The following is a 19,039-nucleotide window of genomic DNA, read 5'->3' on the forward strand; positions in this document are numbered from 1 at the left end:
TCTTTGCCTTGATTCCCTCTTTTGGGAGAGTTGTATATATAACAAAATAGTGACCCATTTGGGACATAATTGACAATCCAATGATTTTGTTGTATAACTCTAGCATTCTCCCTCATACAAGTACTACTAGTTAAAGAAAACACAGAATACTAAGCACAGTAGAGAAACAGTGGGCACACCATCTACCCACGTAGTCCCAAGATTACTTTTTAAGATTTTATTTATTTATTTATTTGAGAGGTAGAGTTACTGGCAGAGAGAGGGAGGGACAGAGAAAGTTCTTCCGTCCCCTGGATCATTCCTCAAATGGCCACAATGGTTCGAAGCCAGGATCCCAGGAGCTTCTTCTTGGTCTCCCATGCGGGTGCAGGGGTCCAAGCACTTGGGCCATCTACCACTGCTTTCTCAGGCCATAGCAGAGAGCTAGGTCGGAAGAGGAGCATCTGGGCCACAAACCTGCACTTATATGGGATGCTGGCACTACAGGTAGAGGCTTAGCACACTGTACCACAGGTCCCCTGCCTACCCCTTCCCTCTCTACCCATCCCCACGATGCTCCAAGATTACTTTTTAGGATATATTTCCCTTCACTCCTTGTTCTCTATGCAAATGTGTATCTAAAATGGACCACTGCTTCTGCTCCTTTTAATAATACTGTTAGTTTATTTCCCAGCTTGGTGGTTACTTTACCTAATCATTTTTCTAAATTTTTTTTCAGCATAATAAGCAGAAAAACAGTAAATATCCTTGTCTATAAAAAGTTCTTCCATGTTTAGGATAATTTTCTTAGGAATAATTCCTTAAGTGAACATACAGAGTCACTGTCTAATGAAACTGTGTCATTTTATTTTCCCAACTGAGCCAACAAAGTAAGCATTTTCTGGCTTAGCCATTTGTATTTGTAATTCATAGATCTAGGTCCCCTCTTTGGCTTCATATAGTAATCTTAACTAGTTACTCAAGATTCTATGATCAGTTATTTTTTATTTTGATTAGTATCTGAATCTGAATCCTGTGTATGATATGAGGTATGAGAGAAAATCATGTACTTAACTTATTAAGTTTAGCCAGCCATTCCAAATCTCTATCATTACAGATATGTTCTTTGTCATTGTATTCAGTTTACCTTCACAAAGATGGGGGTGCTTTGTAAGAGATACTTAGCCTATTTATTGATTGGAGAATAAAATAATTCTGTTTTTTAACAGTCCATGCCACAAATTGAATATTGGGGACTTCAGTTTTTAATCTCACTTTTTCTTTTTCCATCAGGTTTCAGTTGCAATGGAAGATGCCCAGAAAGAGGGTAAAAGTAAGTCAGAAGATACAAAGTCTGTTCATTTTGAATCCAGTACTTCAGAGTCCTCGGTGCTATCAAGTAGTAGTCCAGAAAGTACCATGGTGAAGCCAGAGCCTAATGGAATGACCATCCCTGGCGTCTCTTCAGAGGTGCCAGATAGCACCCACCAAACTCTTGCCTCAGAGGTAAAGTCAGAAACTGGGCAGCCTACTAAGGTTGGACGTTTTCAGGTGACAACTACAGCAAACAAAGTGGGTCGTTTCTCCGTGTCAAGAACCGAGGACAAGATTACCGAGGCAAAGAAAGAGGGACCGGTGACATCTCCTCCTCTAATGGATCCCGAACAAGCGATTCTTCCTGCTGTGATACCAAAGAAAGAAAAGCCTGACCTTTCTGAGCCTTCACATCTGAATGGACCATCTTCTGACCTTGAGGCTGCCTTTTTAAGTAGGGATGTGGATGACGGTTCAGGTAGTCCACACTCTCCCCACCAGCTGAGCTCAAAGAGCCTTCCTATTCAGAATCTGAGTCAAAGCCTTAGTAATTCATTCAACTCTTCTTACATGAGTAGTGACAACGAGTCAGATATTGAAGATGAAGACTTAAAGTTAGAGTTGCGACGACTACGAGAAAAGTATGTATTATTTTTATTAATTAATAGTACCTCTTTTCACTATGAGCTACTCTCAGCTGTTTATTAGTCCACCAAAGGAATTCAATGATGGCACTGTTGCATATAAATAAGTTGCAGGTTTTGTTAATTATATATGGCAGATTGTATCAGAGTAGCAAATTCAGTCATCCTGTAAATTGCCTCAAAATTCAGAAGATCTCCCTGTAACATGTTCTTTGTTATTGGCTAAGAGCTTTTTGGAATGGCGTGGTTAGGGAGTGGAGGCCAACAAGATGAGCTGACAGAGGAGAGTCTGGTGGTAGTACATGTGGGGGCAAAGCTTTCTAAATAAGTAAAGACTTGAATACAGTTTAATAAGCTGTTAATTCTAGTTTGAGCAAAGATGGTTATAATATTTTGAATTGTTTTATTGTTTTTATAGACATCTTAAAGAGATTCAAGACTTGCAGAGTCGTCAGAAACATGAAATTGAATCTTTGTATACCAAACTGGGCAAGGTCCCCCCTGCTGTCATTATTCCCCCAGCTGCTCCCCTTTCAGGGAGAAGAAGACGACCCACAAAAAGCAAGGGCAGCAAGTCTAGTCGCAGCAGTTCCTTGGGGAATAAAAGCCCCCAGCTTTCAGGTAAAAAGCCCTCAGCTATCATTTGTTTCTGTCTTCAAACTGTGCGTGTAACCTATTGAACATTTGGTATTTTTGTTTGATTTCAAAGGTATTTGTCTTTCCTAATATTCTTGCTTCCTTCTCTACTGTGATATTTATTGTACCTCTTTTTGAATCTATGGAATTAGATTGGGTGAGTACAATGGCTTATTCCATTGTAATCCATGTTTCTATCTACTGGGAGCCTTCTTAATTTTTTTTTAAGATTTATTTATTTATTATTTGAAAAGCAGAGTTACAGAGAGGCAGAAAGAGAAAAGTCATCTTCCATCTGCTGGTTCACTCCCCACATGGCTGCAATGGCTGGAGATGAGCTGATCCAAAGCCAGGAACCAAGATTTTCTTCTGGGTCTCCCACATGGGTACAAGGTCCCTAACACTTGGGCCATCTCTACTGCTTTCCCAGGCCATAGCAGAGAGCTAGATCAGAAGTGGAGTAGCTGGGACTCAAATTGGTACCCATGTGGGGTGCCAGCAGCTTTACCCACTATACCACAGTGCCAGCCCCTGGGAGTCTTTATAGTTGTTCTTAATCCCATATGAGCACCAGTTCAAGTCCTAGTAGTTGCACTTCTGACCCAGCTCCCTGCTAATGTACTTGGGAAGGTGGTGTAAGATGGCACAAGTACTTGAGCCCCTGCAACCACATGAGAGACAAGGAAGGAGTTCAAGGTTCCTGGATTCAGCCTGGCCCAGCCCTGGACAATGCAGCCATGTGTAAGTGAACCAACAGATGGATGACCAATCTCTCTCTCTCTCTTTTTTTTGTCTCTGCCTCTCTCTCTCTGTAACTTTGCTTTTCAAATAAATAAAAATAAGTCTTTAAAGAAAAAAAAAACACTTAGCTTTGCCTGTTAGCTCATATAACTCAAATTTAACCAAACTTGACAATATGACTTACTCTCAAGTAAATTTCAGGTATTTCTTCTTTTAATGAGTTGGTCACAACTATAGCTGGACTGAATGGATCTATCTCAGTGATAACTTTCTTGAGTAGCTTTTTTTTTTCTTGGTGATTGTTATTGCTTTTAATTTGAGAGTAAGTTTTTCACTTCTCATCCATTGTTCACTCCCCAGGTGCCTGAGAGCCTGGAATCCAACCCACATCTCCCACATGGGTAGCAGGTAGTTGAGCCATCAGCTCCTCTGCCTCCCAGGGTCCACATTAGCCAGAAGCTGGAAGCTGGAGTGGAGCCAGCCCCTGAACCCAGGCACTATCATAGGGATGCTGGTGTCCTAACTGACATCTCAGTCACTATGCCAAATGCCCCCTGCTCCAGTTTAAAGCTTGTTATTTTGTGTATCTGTATTGTGATTAAGAACTTGCTAGTGGGGGCCAATATTGTGGTGTAAAGGGTAAAGCCACCGCCTGTGACACTGGCATCCCATATGGGTGCTGGTTTGAGTCCCAGCTGCTCCAAGTCTGATCCAGCTCCCTGCTGGTATACCTGGGAAAGCAGCAGAGGATGGCCTGAGTACATGGGCCCCTGCACCCACATGAGAGACCCAGAAGAAGCTCCTGGCTCCTGCTTCAGACCAGCCATTACGGCCATTTGGGGAGTGAACCAGCGGATTGAAGATCTCTCCCTCTCTCTCAGTAACTCTGCCTTTCAAACAAATAAATAAATCTTTAAAAAAAGAAAAAAAGAACTTGCTAGTGGTTATAATCAGATAGTTAAACCATAATCTCTTGTAATGGACTAGAGTTTGTCTCTGTTAATTGGAATAGTTGTTAATCCTTTATTAAAATTGTGTAGTGTTAGCAGATAATTAGTTGTAAGAACCAACATACATTTTTATTTCATATTTGCTCTCCAGATACAGTTTAAATGTGTTGGAGAGCAGTTGCAAACTTCTTAGCAGCTCTCCATTCTTTTTTTTATTTATTTGACAGGTAGAGTTATAGACAGTGAGAGAGAGAGAGAGAGAGAAAGGTCTTCCTTCTGTTGGTTCACCCCACAAATGGCTGCCACGGCTGGCACTGCGCTGATCCGAAGCCAGGAGCCAGGTGCTTCCTCCTGGTCTCCCATGCAGGTGCAGGGCCCAAGCACTTGGGCCATCCTTCACTGCCCTCCTGGGCCACAGCAGAGAGCTGGACTGGAAGAGGAGCAACCGGGACTAGAACCCAGCGCCCATGTGGGATGCTGGTGCCACAGGCGGAGGATTAACCAAGTGAGCCACAGGTGCCGGCCCCAGCTCTCCATTCTTGAAAGCTTTCATAAGTGCCCAAACCTTTCTCTAACATATGAGGACTAATTCATGAAATGCATTTGTAAAGTGTGATTATAAGGGAATTCAACTGATTTAGATTCTGATCCCAATTTTCACATACTTCTTGAGTGGACTGCTAGTCAATTAGTAATTGGGGAACAATCAACTTGGTCAGTTTTTAGGACACTTGATCTAGCAATTGCAGCCACTGCCAATAATTTTAAATATTCATTACTCTAAAGTTACCTCCTACATCATTTTGACACCTTTTTTCTTTTCTTTCTTTTTTTTTTTTTTTCCTTTTAACTTATTTGAGAGATTGAGCTCCTATCCACCGGTCTACTTCCCAGATACCCAGGGGCTGAGACTGGGAACCAGGTATCAAACCCAGGCACTACACTGTGGGATGCGAACTTCCTAATGAACAGGCCAAACATGTACCATTGGCTTCTCTTTTGTATCCAATCTGATGCATATTTACCAAAAAAGTCTAATAAGCAGAGACTGTTGAAAAAATTTATTTTTATCATCAACATTTATTTATTTTATTTTTTTGACAGGCAGAGTGGACAGTGAGAGAGAGAGACAGAGTGAAAGGTCTTCCTTTGCCGTTGGTTCACCCTCCAATGGCCGCCGTGGCTGGCACGCTGCGGCCGGCGCACCGCGCTGATCCACAGGCAGGAGCCAGGTGCTTCTCCTGGTCTTCCATGGGGTGCAGGGCCCAAGCACTTGGGCCATCCTCCACTGCACTCCCTGGCCACAGCAGAGAGCTGGCCTGGAAGAGGGGCAACCGGGACAGAATCCAGCACCCCGACCGGGACTAGAACCTGGTGTGCCGGCACCGCAAGGCGGAGGATTAGCCTAGTGAGCCGCCGCGCCAGCTCATTAACATCTTTTTTTTTTTTTTTTTTTTTTTTTTTTTTTTTTGACAGGCAGAGTGGACAGTGAGAGAGAGAGAGACAGAGAGAAAGGTCTTCCTTTGCCTTTGGTTCACCCTCCAATGGCCGCCGCAGCCAGCGTGCTGCGGCCGACGCACCGCGCTGATCCGATGGCAGGAGCCAGGAGCCAGGTGCTTTTCCTGGTCTCCCATGGGGTGCAGGGCCCAAGCACCTGGGCCATCCTCCACTGCACTCCCGGGCCACAGCAGAGAGCTGGCCTGGAAGAGGGGCAACCGGGACAGAATCCGGTGCCCCAACCGGGACTAGAACCCGGTGTGCCGGCGCCACTAGGCGGAGGATTAGCCTAGTGAGCCTTGGCGCCGGCCAACATCTTTTCTAAAAGGGAAAAATAATGAATGATTGTGGAATTGCAAAATGTCTTCCCTGTATCCACGACATATTTTAGTCATTTTACTCAGCTCAGGCTTAGGAACTTTCTAGGTTATCTAAAACTTCTGGGATTCTTTTTTTTTTTTTTTTAAAGATTGATTTATTTATTTGAAAGTCAGACTTACACAGAGAGGCAGAGAGAGAGAGAGGTCTTCATCCAATGATTCATTTCCCAATTGGCCACAACGCCAGAGCTGCACCAATCCAGAGCCAGGAGTCTCCTCCAGGTCTCCCACGTGCATGCAGGGGCCCAAGTACCTGGGCCATCTTCTACTGCTTTCCCAGGCCACAGTAGAGAGTTGTATCGGAAGTGGAGCAGCCGGATCTGGAACCTGCACCCAATATGGGATGCCAGCACCTCAGGCCAGGGTGTTAACCCATTGCGCCACAGTGCCGGCCCATCTTCTGGAATTCTTAATGTCACTCCTCGTGTGCCCTTCTGTAAATGAAGACCTTTGTCTTTCATCAGTTTATAGTTTTTGACCTAGCAATCACTCAGTGGGACAAACTGAAAGAAATAAGAATGGTATCTGTTTGTTACCGGAGAAATTGCAGGGTTCTTGTCTTCGCGCAAGAAAGAATTCAGGCTTGAGACAGAGAGTAGTGGGAGGTAAAATAGCAAGGTTTATTTAGGGCAGGGACATCCGTAAGGATGGATGGGCACCTCTCCAGACAGGACCTGGGAAAGTGCCATCACTCAGATTCGGGGGGGGGGGGGGCAAGGTTACATGATTGAGTGGAAAGATTATACCTGGCCAGGCAGGTGGGCGGCTCAGCAGAGAGGCAGAGGGCTGAGCTTGCAGTCCAGTTGAGGCCGGGGGTGGGGTGGGGGGTGGGGTTTAAGGAGATGGTTCTTGCTTCCCCACCTCTGCTCCTCTTGGAACAAAGGGCTTTTTGGATGTAAAAGAAAAACTTCTGAGTTTTCCCCTGAAGGTATCAGACAGGAGGAAGCCTAGCTGGCTGGGTTCAGAGGAAGGGTGAGCAAGACCCTCTGGAGAATGGGGATCCGGAGCAGGGTGTTTGAAGTGCAGATACTGGGCTGCACCTGGGAGACTATGGAAGATTTGTCAGGCAGAAGGGGCGGGGACCCCCACCTGGCAGGTTATCAGGTAGAAGGGGGCAGGGCAGGATGTAAAGGCTGGGCTGCCGGTGAAACATTGTCAGGATGACTGAGATGCAGATGCATATGCTGGACACATTAGGCCTTTATGTCACACACACATAAGCTCATAACTGACTTCCTACCTAACATGTTGAGTACACTGGCAAAGCTGTACATATTTTCTCATGCTGCTTTACTGCTTTTTGGCAGGTAACCTGTCTGGTCAGAGTGCAGCTTCAGTGTTGCACCCCCAGCAAACCCTCCACCCTCCTGGCAACATCTCAGAGACCGGGCAGAACCAGCTGTTACAGCCTCTTAAGCCATCTCCCTCCAGTGACAACCTCTATTCAGCTTTCACCAGTGATGGTGCCATTTCAGTACCAAGCCTTTCTGCTCCAGGTCAAGGTAAGAAATGAAAGCAGCCATCATCCATAAACACGAAAATGGAAATACTGCTATACCTAGGATAAAAGCTTGATGAATAATAAGTGGGTTAGGTGACCAGGTAACCAGAACATAGCCTGTGTGTTGAGCTAAAAAGAGAAGTTGAGTGATGATTGGAATCAGTGGGCCTATAGCCACTATCAGTGAAATAGCCTTTTTTCAAGAGATAATGATGAAAACATCTTTCTATAGCCTGTATGCGTAACTCACTTGGGATTTAGAACTTAAGTTTAATATTAGACCAAGATGTTCTGGGCCAAATCCTAAAGAGTTTTAACAATTTCTGAAGTTAATTCATTTTCTTAACTAGTATAGAGTTTTTTAACTTTCTAAGCATGGAAATAACACAATAAAATAAATAGGCCTATAATTAAATTTTTTTGTCCATAGTCTAATTTCCATTTATAGTTTTGTTTGTTAATTATTAATCAAAGCACTTCTGCAGGAGAAAGAGCTTCAAGTTAATGTTAAACAGGAATTGAAAGGAGTTGGGTATCTGGGTAGAAAACAATGAAAAAATAGAGATAACTAACTTAGGCACCTTTGCCACAATTTCATAAAAATTAAATGATCTCTTCACAAGGTACTCAGTGAGCAACACAAAGCAGGTAGCATTATTGCCACCGAGAAGAGCTTCAGCCTTTTGCAGATAGAGGGAACTATGTATCTGACCTTCCCCCAGAAGCTTGCTCTTCTGTGTGCCATCTTAGTGCATTGCCCCTCTCCAGCCTCGAGTTTCTAACATCTTGTAGTTGTGTTCTGTCTCTTCTCCTCTCTCTGTTCTCCCCTGTTTTTACCCCTCTCACAGGCTGTGCGAAGTTTAACTGTGCATCTGAACAGGTGACATTCAAACCTGGTGGCAGGAGGACCCGATTTCTGAGTACGCCCTGCTTGGCTCTTTGTGTGTAACACCTTTACTCCTTCCTTGTCCTTGCTTTTCTGCTGCTTGACTCGGATGTCTCACACAGTCCCTTCTCATTTGTCTCTGTATATCATCTACTCAGTGCCTTGGCTGACCTAGTGTTACCCTCAGAAGTTTGGGTCCCAACGTTAATTATGGTAAAAGATGGAGAAGTAATAATAGGTTTCCATAAATGTCAAACAAATTTTCTAGTAGAATTACTTCAGAGATCCATGGCCGAGGGTAGAGATGGTGAAAACTGTCATGTCCCACAGTCATGTTCAACACGGCCTCCCTGCCTTGGCAGAAAGCATCTTGACCACTGACGCACCGAGATCCCAGCAGCAGGTAAACGTCCGCCATTTCTTCCCCATCCTATTGAGAGGAGGCAGCCACTTTTCTTAATTACATTTCAGCATCTACCAGTTGAAAAGATGCCAGAATCTCTTCACTGGATTCTTCCAGAACCACTGCCCTCATAACTCCATAAAAATCAGTCACTCAGAAAGGGTTGCGATGGTGGTTATCCTGATAAGACACTTACTCTATTAAATGTCAAAGCCCAGCATTTGCAAGCAAAAACTATCTTTAACCTGATTCTCAATTTCTCAGCTTTCTGTTTAAGAATAAGGCACAATAGCAAGTCATTCTGTCTTTCTCGTATGTCAGAAGAAAATGTTGCCTATCTACTATGGCTGCTGAACAAATCAAATAGGCTCATATACAGAAAAACAGGTACTAGTTAAGACACTCATGATTTTCCTCTGATTTAGCCAGTGCCTGCCTACTGAACACACAGTAGGCAGTCAGTAAATGTATATTGATATAAAATTCTAAAAAACCAAAGCTCAAATGAAAAGCCTTTGTTAGAGTTTGGATGACTATCTGTTAAGGTCTCAAACTTCTGGTGTGGTTATTGAAGTGCTTTTTAAATGCATGTGCTAAGGCCATCAATGTTTCTGAATGTAGTTCAGAGATCCTTGGGCTTCTTCATGGTGGGAAGAATTTACTCTCCCCTTTTGTAGTGACCAGATGTAAAGGAAAGAACAACAAACCTAAGCTTTATGCATTCCATTTTAAAATTTCCATTTACTTATTTGAGATGCAGAAACAGAAAGAAGTGTCCTGTATACTGGTTCACTCCCCCAAATGCTTACAATAGCCAGGAATGAGCCTAGGCCAAAGCCAGGAGCCAGGAACTCAATCCTGGTCTCCCTTATGGGTGGCAGGAACCCAGCTACTTGAGCTATCACCTGCCTCCTAGTGCATGTGTTAGCAGGAAGCTGGAATCAAGAATGGCCCCAGGCACTCCAGTTACCAGATGTGGGCATCTCAAGTGGCTACACCCAACATCTGCCGCCCAACATCTGCCCGTATGCATTACATTCAGCTTCCCTTTCTCTCACTCACACATTTGTAATTCCCTGGTTCCTCTATTTTTCACCTGAGTTAAAAGTGGATTGGCTCTGAGACAGTCTCGTACCACTTTCTCCCACATGTTACAAGTCCAAGGCTAAAGAACAGGGTAGAAGGTATTACCCAGTTTGGTAGTTTTTCAAGACTATGTGATTTATTTTTTGAGCACTCAGATCAATAATTTTTCTGATTAAACTTCCCTGGGCTATGCATATTAGCATCTTGACAGCTGAATAAGCATTTAATTGTCCAGCTAAAAAGATGAAAAACATTAATAGATGTGCAGCCTGAGATGTCTGAGAGGAAAGGAAGAGAACGGAGGCTTCCTTTCGTGAAGTGTCGTAGGCAAAATATCACTTTAATTCTGCAGACTCTCATCACCCTTGTAAAGGTAGGTGGTATTACCCCTGTTGTCAAATGAAAGTGAGTTAGAATTACTAAATGTTATCAGTTTCCTTTGGGTCTAAATGAGAGGCCCTGCATCTGTGAAAGTCATGTCAGAATCTATTATGTAAGCCTGGTGAACAAATCTCCAGAGGCCAGCTTACAGACAGGGGAAGAAAACAGACTGGGGGTAGAGGGGTTGGCTTACTGGTTTTGGATGCCTTATTCTATGCTCTCAGTCGGTAATGATTTGGAAGCACGGCTTGGCTTTACTGCTCTATTTATGTTTAGAAATTGCTTGTTTTCCACATACTGGTAAAAGATTTTTCTGGAAGGGAAGGGGTTAGTATATTTGTTTAGAACGTGGAAGTATAATAGCCAATTAAATTAACTTAAAACCGTACTAATTTGAGTGCTTTTAAAACAACCCAGCAGGAGAAACAGAAAGTGGGACAGGATCCTCAGAAACACTGCTTGGATGTTTGCAATTCAAACAGTGAGAACTGAGAGATTGGAGCCTTAATTCAAGGCATTATGCTCTTTTAGATGCAAAGAAGGGGTGTGGAAACTCAATGTGTGTGAGCCAGAAACACAGCCAATCAACAGACCACATGGAACTGTAACTTTTGTCAGGGCTGCCAGGTCCTACCCATCTGTCTCCCCTCCTGTTCTCTCTTGCTGGGCCTGTGTGTGCTATTAGAGTCTAAAGATTGTACACTGATGTTTCTTTAACGCACTGCTCTCTCTTTGTGCTTCAGGGAAGATGGTGAAAAAAGTCTGTCCCTGCAACCAGCTCTGTAGTAATTATCCTTTCTTCCTGTTACTTGTGGTCCTTGATCGCAAAGCCTGCTATCCATGAGATCTTTGAACTTTGAAGCTTCATGACTCTTTAGTGCTAACTTCTATCTCTGCACCCTTTTCTGATACAGTCTTTAACATGCTTAACTGCTAACTACTGGCTATTCTTTCAGATCGAGAAAGCACCTCATAGTCAGTGCTCAGTGATGACCCCATGTGCGCCTAGCTGGTGACAGTCATGGATTGGTAATGCCCATGGATAGGAACAGGGAGGTTAGGAATGCCTGGCTCCTGTAGGAAAAACAGTCCTTTAATCAGCAAATACATGCCTGTCACTGTTCTACCCCTGCTGGAAAATTAGCAGTGATCAAAGCATGCAGTGGTCCATGGCCTCAAATAAATTTACATTAAAGTGGGAGATATGGGCTGGGTGGGTGAGAAGAGAAATGCTACTTTTATACAGTTTGGCTTCTTACATGGTGCCCTCTCTTTACGTTACAGATAATTCAGCAACCCAGCAGGCCACCTATATGGTTCTAGAAAGGGTAATAAGAACACTCTAGAGATAGAATATTACATGATAAGTTGTAGTTCATAATGGGCATTGTTGCTGTCTGGTGGTATAGGAGACATGTATTATGGCAGGAGGAAATCAAAAAATTATTTGGGGGCAGTAAAGTATATACTGCTACCCAGGGCTTCTCAGAACTAAGCAAAGTAGTAAAGGCAAATAGTACCCTCTCTAGAAGGCTTCTCTGTTAGCTTTCACAGTCAAGTCTGCTTTTCCCAGGGGTTGATTTCTGGTCAGAAAGGGAGGTGTGTTTCCTTCTTTAATGGGAAACCAGAATAAGAACGCTGCCTATATGATGACTGTCCCTTGTGGGATAAACCCCACTTCCAGAATTCAGTGTTAGGTAATATAAGGTAAAGTGAAACTTGGTTCTAAAGGGGCCTCACGCCATGGAGCAGACTGATGTCGAGACTAGAGGTGTGATCCCGCATGAGTGCTTTGTGACGAGCGGTGCTCACCTTTCTTGAGCTTCTTGTACTTGGCTTCTGACAGCTCTGCTGGCTTGTGGTGATTTCTGTTTTGTTATTTCGTCGTCTCACTCACCAAGCTCACCAGACAGTAGTCACCAGCAGGGTGATGCCCTCATGCATGTGATGTGCTTGCTTTCTGGATTTCAGCACAGTGCCTGCCTGCCCATTGCCTGTGGTTCCCGCTTCACCACTGGCTCCCATTCGCTGTTAGAAGAAGGCTGTTCTGTGCTTTTATACTTCACCTGGCTTCTGGTACTGTAGTACTGTAGGGGATCCCTTCTTCCCTTTACACTGTCTGCACCATAACAGGCCCCTCGGGGCTCCAGGCCAAGCGAGCCGACACTCAGGCTACAGGAGTTCCGTGTCTTGCCATGGTGGTAAGAAGCGTGTCCCCTTCCTCACACTACAGCGTCACTCCGGGATTAGCTGTTCCTCTAGCACAGACAGCTTGTGTGCGCCGCTCCCTGGGCGGTGATACAAACTTGACTGGAGGTCAGCAGTGGATGGCGAAGGGCTCGGAAGTGACACAGGGTTGGTGCAGTGTGCTGCTGTGCTCTGGCGCTGCTTGGACCTGGAAGCAGGAAAGCGCATGTACTCACCAAAGTCCCTGGCATCACTTGGATATTCTAAGGCCTAGTGGCTCACGGCTTACGTCGGTAGTTTTTATTTATTCTGCAGCGAATGTGTGAGATCTGGTAAGAAATGGGGGGTGGTGAAAATGCAAAACGAGACCGTGACTCTTCTTTCCCTCTTCCCTAAAACTTGCCTCTTCGAATAATCTCCAGTGTGCCCTCCAGCAGAGCCGAAATCAGGCAGGACACAGACCTCTTCTTCCTCTCTCATCAAGCCATAGAAATAGAATTCCTTCATTGTATCCTCAAAGCTTCTTCCTCCCTTTTACGCCCCTGCCTCAACTGGATTTCCCTGTTGCTTCTAATGGGGGTGCTTGCTGTTCTTGGAGGAGTGGGGAGAGGGACTGAGAATCCTGGAACTACTTGAAACTGAGACCTTCAGGAAAACCATGTCTTCCTGGAGTTGAGAGGCTCAGACCCACCATACAGTTGCTTTCTCATGAGGAGTCTTGGTTTTTACTCAAGAGAAATGGAGAGAGGTTAAAGGCTTAACTCCTCCCATGTTTGTATTTACAAATTGAGGTTTGTGGGTCCAGGTGAAACAGATTTTCAAGAGAGCTATGCTATTATTAAAGTACGGCCAAAGCATGTGGTAGTTTCCACATGCTTTAGGAACCCCATCTTCTCCTTGGCCAAGCACCTATCTGCATTCCTCCTCCTCCTTTAACTCTCCCTGGTGCACAAAATATCCTTCTTCTGCCTGCTCTCCACACCTGTTCACAGTAGCCAGCCCTGTTGCCCTTATCATACAGCTCCCTCATCACTGATGCTCAAAGTAGAGTACTGGCAGAAACAGTCCCTGCGCCCATGCCTGCCATCGTCCTGAGTTGTCAGCCTTATCTGCAGCTATGGAAGAGAAACTGATTTAATTTTACAAAAAAAAAAAAAAAAAAAAAAAAAAAAAAAAAAAAACCAAAAACAAAAACAAAAAAAACACAACATCTTCCTTTCATGCATGGCTTGCCATCTCTCTGCTCCCCATTCTATGGCTTGCCATCCATCCATCATCCTGTGAAGTGTACCTTCTTCCTGAAATTATAACCCAGGCTTCCTCTAATGCCTGTATCTTTTTTTCTTGTTACTCTAGGGACCAGCAGCACAAACACCGTTGCAGGGCCAGTGAACAGCCAGGCTGCGCAGGCTCAGCCTCCTGCCGTGACATCCAGCAGGAAGGGCACATTCACCGATGACCTGCACAAGCTGGTGGACAACTGGGCCCGAGATGCCATGAATCTTTCAGGCAGGAGAGGAAGCAAAGGGCACATGAATTACGAGGTAAATCGTCCCTTTTTGCCGTCTTACTACCTGATCAGAGAATCCGGCGATACACACTTGAATGAGAGAAGATGGAAGCTGCAGCATCACCTGTTCTAGTGGCTCATGATTTTTTTTTTTTTTAGATTTTTCTTATTATTTATTGAAAGGTTAAAAGGCAGAGAGTTACAGAGTACAGGAGAGAGATCTTCCACCTACTCCCTAAATGGCCACAACAGCCAGGTCTGAACCAGTTCAAAGCCAAGAGTCAAGAACTCCATCCTGGGCAGCAGAGACCCAAGTACTTGAGTCTTCTGCTGCTTTTCCAGGCATATTAACAGGAAGCCGGGTTTGTGGCCAAGTAGCCAGGACTCAAACCAGCGCTCCTATATGAGACGCTTGCATCCCAAACAGCAGTTTGACCTGGTGTGCCACGATGCCAGTCCTGTTGGCTGCCGATTGGTCAGCTTAGTTTTTTCTCAACTTTTCCTTCAATATGCTGTGTGCATACAGTCTATGCATGACACCCTCCTCTTTAGAATCATTATTTTCACCCCTATTTGGCAATTACAGAATCAGCAAATATAATGGAAGGCTTTGTTTTATCTGTAAAATTAAAACAGTCTCCGTTGTAGTCTTATTTTAGTACCACCCATTTTATACCCATTGGTGTTATTCCCCCACCAGACTTTACATGTAGTTGTTTTGTTTTCAGGGCCCTGGAATGGCAAGGAAGTTCTCTGCACCTGGGCAGCTGTGCATCTCCATGACCTCGAACCTGGGCGGCTCTGCCCCCCTCTCTGCAGCATCAGCTACCTCTCTAGGTCACTTTACCAAGTCCATGTGCCCCCCACAGCAGTACGGTTTTCCAGCTGCCCCATTTGGCACGCAGTGGAGTGGGACAGGTGGCCCAGCACCACAGCCACTTGGCCAGTTCCAGCCTGTCGGAACTGCCTCCTTGCAGAACTTCAACATCAGCAATTTGCAGAAATCCATCAGCAATCCCCCGGGCTCCAACCTGCGGACCACTTAGTCACACCCGGAGACACCCACCATAGATCTGGGCAGGAGATGGAATGGTGGGGTGGTTGGGGGAGGGGAAGGAGCTGATATATTAATGACTAGTGCTGCATTTAACTGACTCCTGTCAGAAGGGAGTATTTAACACCGCGTTGAGCCCTCAGAATGGACCTGTCCCTCCCCTTCTACTTCTTGATTACAGTGGAACAGAAGGAAAAAGCAGCTTTCTTGTGAAGGGTAGCTTCAGATCTGCTTTGCTATCTGTCTGTACCCAGCGGTGAGGGCAGGGGCTGTGAAAGAGCATGTTATTGATCAGGAAGCTACTAGAGCTCAACGTAAAACCAAACCCCATCTGTATTCTCAGGTTGGGTGGAGCTCTCAACTTTGGTACATGCCCCAAATCCCTTACTTCCTCAAAAATCCAAACCACAAGACAGAAAAAAAAAAATGGACTCTCTCCCACCCTGCCCTCTACTTTTATTTTTTCCTCTAAACCCCAGTAAAAAAGACCAGGGGACTGGGGCTACAACCCTTTCTTATGATAGGTCATTAGTGCTTTAAGCAAAAAATATTAGCAGCTTTGACTGCAGCATTAGCAATTAGGAAAGAAAAAATTAAGTTCCCTGCGGACATGTAACTTTGCCATCAGTTTTGATGTGGAAACACTGTGATATATAAATGTTGTTGGACAACAGTAGTTTTAAGAGTAAAATATGAAAGATTTAAAAAGTTCCCAAAAAAAAAGCTAGCTCTGTCCTTTACTTATTGAGACACTTTAACTTTTTCCTTTGTATTCCCGTTGTATTAGATAAATAAATGTGAATGTAAAATTGTATAAATTACTGTACTTGAATACTTCTGTTCTCCCAGTATTGCTTGCTGGACATTTTAGTGCCTTGGACTTCTATTGCTTCTGCCATTAGCATCAATTTACCAGACCCCGGATCAGCAAGGGCACGTGGAAGGAAACCTTAGGTCCATGTGACCCCAAAAATGTATATGCCAAAGGGAAATTGAAGCTTTTTTTTTTTTTTTTAAAAGTCATCAACAGTTTTGTCTTGAGCAGGTGGAAGATGAGTAGGTGAGAAGTTAAGTCGACGTCAGTGGTTCCGAGCAGTCTGTTTCAGGAATAGTGAGAAGGGGTCCTACAACAAAATTAGGCAATTTCAGAGATTCTATGAGCGTGAGCGGAATGACAGAAAGACTGAAGAATGGGAACAGACTTGTTTAGAAGACGTGTGATGCCTGGCCAGTGACTGTCATAACCCTTATTTATTTAAGCTGGGCTTGAACAGACGAGACCAAGAAGATGCTAAACAAAGAGAAGGGTATAGGTGATAGTTTCAAGTTGGGAAATATGATTGTAAAAAGTCACAGGTGGTAAAAGTTGCTCTAAGAAAAATCATTTGGCTTGCTTTCCTCTTGGTGCACGTGTACCATGCAATTCCCTGCTTGGGGTACGGTATTTTGTGGAACGTAGATCCACATTTGAATTACTGAGCATCACAGGGAAGAGTGCTCATTCCTACCCTTTCTTCTGTGAGGTCCAAAATGGTTGCAGGATCACAATCTAATGTGCCACCACTATTTCTAGAATTCCATCTAACATTCACACATTTTCATACAAATATTTTTCTTAAATGTAACTGCAACCAACCAGTATTATTTAATGCTATGCCTAATTGTAATGGGCACTTGTATTATTTTCAGAGTTTTCCAGAAGTACTGTGCTAATTGGCTATGTTGGGGATCTCTGCTATCTCTGAAGACGGAGAAAGAGCGAGCACCCCACTTGGAGGTGCTTCTTCTCCTGACTTGGTTGAGAACTTGACCTGTTGCCAGCCTTCTGCCCTCCTCAGTGGCACATCCCAGGCACCACCAGGCTGGGAAGAGCCTGGCCACTCCCCGAATGCTGTTCCTTCCTTTTCTTTTTCAAGTTGGCCCAGACCCTTGACATGTAAATGACAACCCGAGGTTTAAAGAAGGTACAAACAATAAGGACTGCGGTTTCAAGCCCTGATTCAAAACTATTGATCTGCCCTCTGCTTATTATTCTTGTGGGGAGGGTTAGAGTAGGTAGCACAAAGGTACCAGGTAATGAGCAGCGGGTCCCAAACGTGAGACAGTCAGGCGCAGCACGGTGGTGTTCTGTTACTTTGGTTTAAACATTCTGAGATCTTCTCACTCACACCCAAACAGTAAGAACTGGTTTTATTTACTATTGATTTTTCCCCCTCCTGTGGATGTAGTAACTGAAGCCTAGAGGAATTAACTAGTGCTACTGAACTGTTTAAATTATTTTTGTGTTAATAGTACACTTTGAGTATCTTTTTCCACATTAAAAAAACTTTCTGAATTATAAATGTTTTCCTTACATTATTTAACAATGTACACTATTTTTTAAAAAACTGAATTCAAACCTTGGGGGTTTCTCAGCAGCCGTTAACTGTACATTTTGCACTAACTCTGGGTGTTGCGCTTCTTGTAAGATTGCGCTTCGTGCTTCAGTTTGTTACCTTTGTAGACTTATTTAATGAAACCATTCAAATAAACCAAACTTGCTTTTGTTGAGCTGTGGGGTTTCATTTCCAGCAAGCACCTTTTTAATCTCATTGGCTATATTTTGAATTGTGTGCAGAGTCCCTAATTCCCAGGAAATGTTTTTAGCATAAATTTTGCCCTGTCCTACAGACAAAGGTGATTTTTGTTTTCGGAGAACAATGATAAGCATACCAAAATCAAAATATGAACATATGATCGAACCCACATGACAGGTAAAGTCAGAGTGGCTGAAAGGAAGGGTAATTTGGAGAACTTGCCGCCTCTTCGTCCTCCGGAGGCCTGGAACTAGCTGGCTCTTAGCCCAGGATTTTTTTTTTTTTTTTTTTTTAAGATTTATTTACTTGAAAGGCAGAGTCAGAGAAGGAGAGCTGCTTCTGGATCTCCCATGTCGGTGGCAGCAGGCCAAGCACTTGGGCCATTCTCTGCTGCTTTCCCAGACACATTAGTAGGGAGCTGGATTGAAAGCAGAGCAGCCAGGACTTGAAACAGCACCCATATAGGATGCTGGCATCACAGGCAGTGGCCCCTGGCCCAGGCTTACACAGCCCCTCGCCTCTCACATTCACAGCTTTCCACTCAGGGCATTTGTGAACCAACAAATAAGAAGCTACTGCCTTGACATCAGACATAGCCCATTCCAAATAGCACCTTAAAAAGTAAAACTGTGAACTCCTTGTTTGAAACATCCAAAACCATGAGAAGTTGATTTATGTTAAGGTAGGTTGCATCTCCCATCTGAAATCTGTATTTTCTTAAAAGATTTCCTCTTCTCCAAAGTGCAATAGTGATACTGGATGTCCAGATATGCCAAAGAGAAGCCATGGAGCACTTTTTACTAAAAGTAAAAAGGTAAAAATTCTCGTTAAGGAAAGGGAAAAAAAAGTACGCCAGCCCTGCTAAAAATCTAAAGAATTTTTTTAGAGATTACTTATTTATTTATTTGAAAGGCAGAGTGCTTTGATATGCTAGTTCACTCCCCAGATGGTCCCATTAGCTGGGGCTGGACCAGGCCAAAGACAGGAACCAGGAACTTCATCTGGATCTCCCACATGGCTGGCAGGTGCCTAAGTTGGACCATCCTCTGCTGCCTTCCCAGGTACATTAGCAGGAAGCTAGATCAGAAACCGAGCAGCCAGGACTGAAACCAGCACTCTTAGTGTAGGATGCCGGCTCCTCCAGGTAGTAGCTTAACCTGCTGTGTCAATTGCCGGCCTCAGAACTAATCTTCTGTAAGACTGTGGAGAAGGAAAAATGGTTTTGTTTGTTTGTTTTTAATTTTTTGACAGAGTTAACGAGAGAGACAGACAGAGTTATAGACATTGAGAGAGAGACCAAGAGAAAAGTCTTCC

The 19,039-nt window shown here is 44.1% G+C and overlaps 1 protein-coding gene across 50 annotated transcripts in view; it reads left to right on the plus strand.

The window, feature by feature from the left end:
• Positions 1 to 17,699, plus strand: part of WNK1 (WNK lysine deficient protein kinase 1) — a 171,585-nt gene extending 153,886 nt beyond the window's left edge. For 25 of the 50 annotated variants that reach the window (XM_089304486.1, XM_089304454.1, XM_089304460.1 and 22 more), the window contains 8 exons: positions 1,273 to 1,934; positions 2,356 to 2,558; positions 7,449 to 7,643; positions 8,491 to 8,583; positions 11,142 to 11,183; positions 13,008 to 13,034; positions 13,942 to 14,129; positions 14,824 to 17,699. In XM_089304486.1, coding sequence (XP_089160612.1) covers positions 1,273 to 1,934; positions 2,356 to 2,558; positions 7,449 to 7,643; positions 8,491 to 8,583; positions 11,142 to 11,183; positions 13,008 to 13,034; positions 13,942 to 14,129; positions 14,824 to 15,141 — 1,728 coding nt within the window. In that variant the 3' untranslated portion in view covers positions 15,142 to 17,699. Of the gene's footprint in view, positions 1 to 1,272; positions 1,935 to 2,355; positions 2,559 to 7,448; positions 7,644 to 8,490; positions 8,584 to 8,858; positions 9,152 to 11,141; positions 11,184 to 13,007; positions 13,035 to 13,941; positions 14,130 to 14,823 lie in introns of those variants that run through there. The other 25 variants (XM_089304487.1, XM_089304463.1, XM_089304465.1 and 22 more) reach the window with 7 other exon arrangements.
• Positions 17,700 to 19,039: the final 1,340 nt, after the last annotated feature.

Source organism: Oryctolagus cuniculus, chromosome 9 (assembly GCF_051225735.1).
Source record: "Oryctolagus cuniculus isolate XC-2025 breed Fujian yellow rabbit chromosome 9, ASM5122573v1, whole genome shotgun sequence".
Taxonomy (NCBI): domain Eukaryota; kingdom Metazoa; phylum Chordata; class Mammalia; order Lagomorpha; family Leporidae; genus Oryctolagus; species Oryctolagus cuniculus.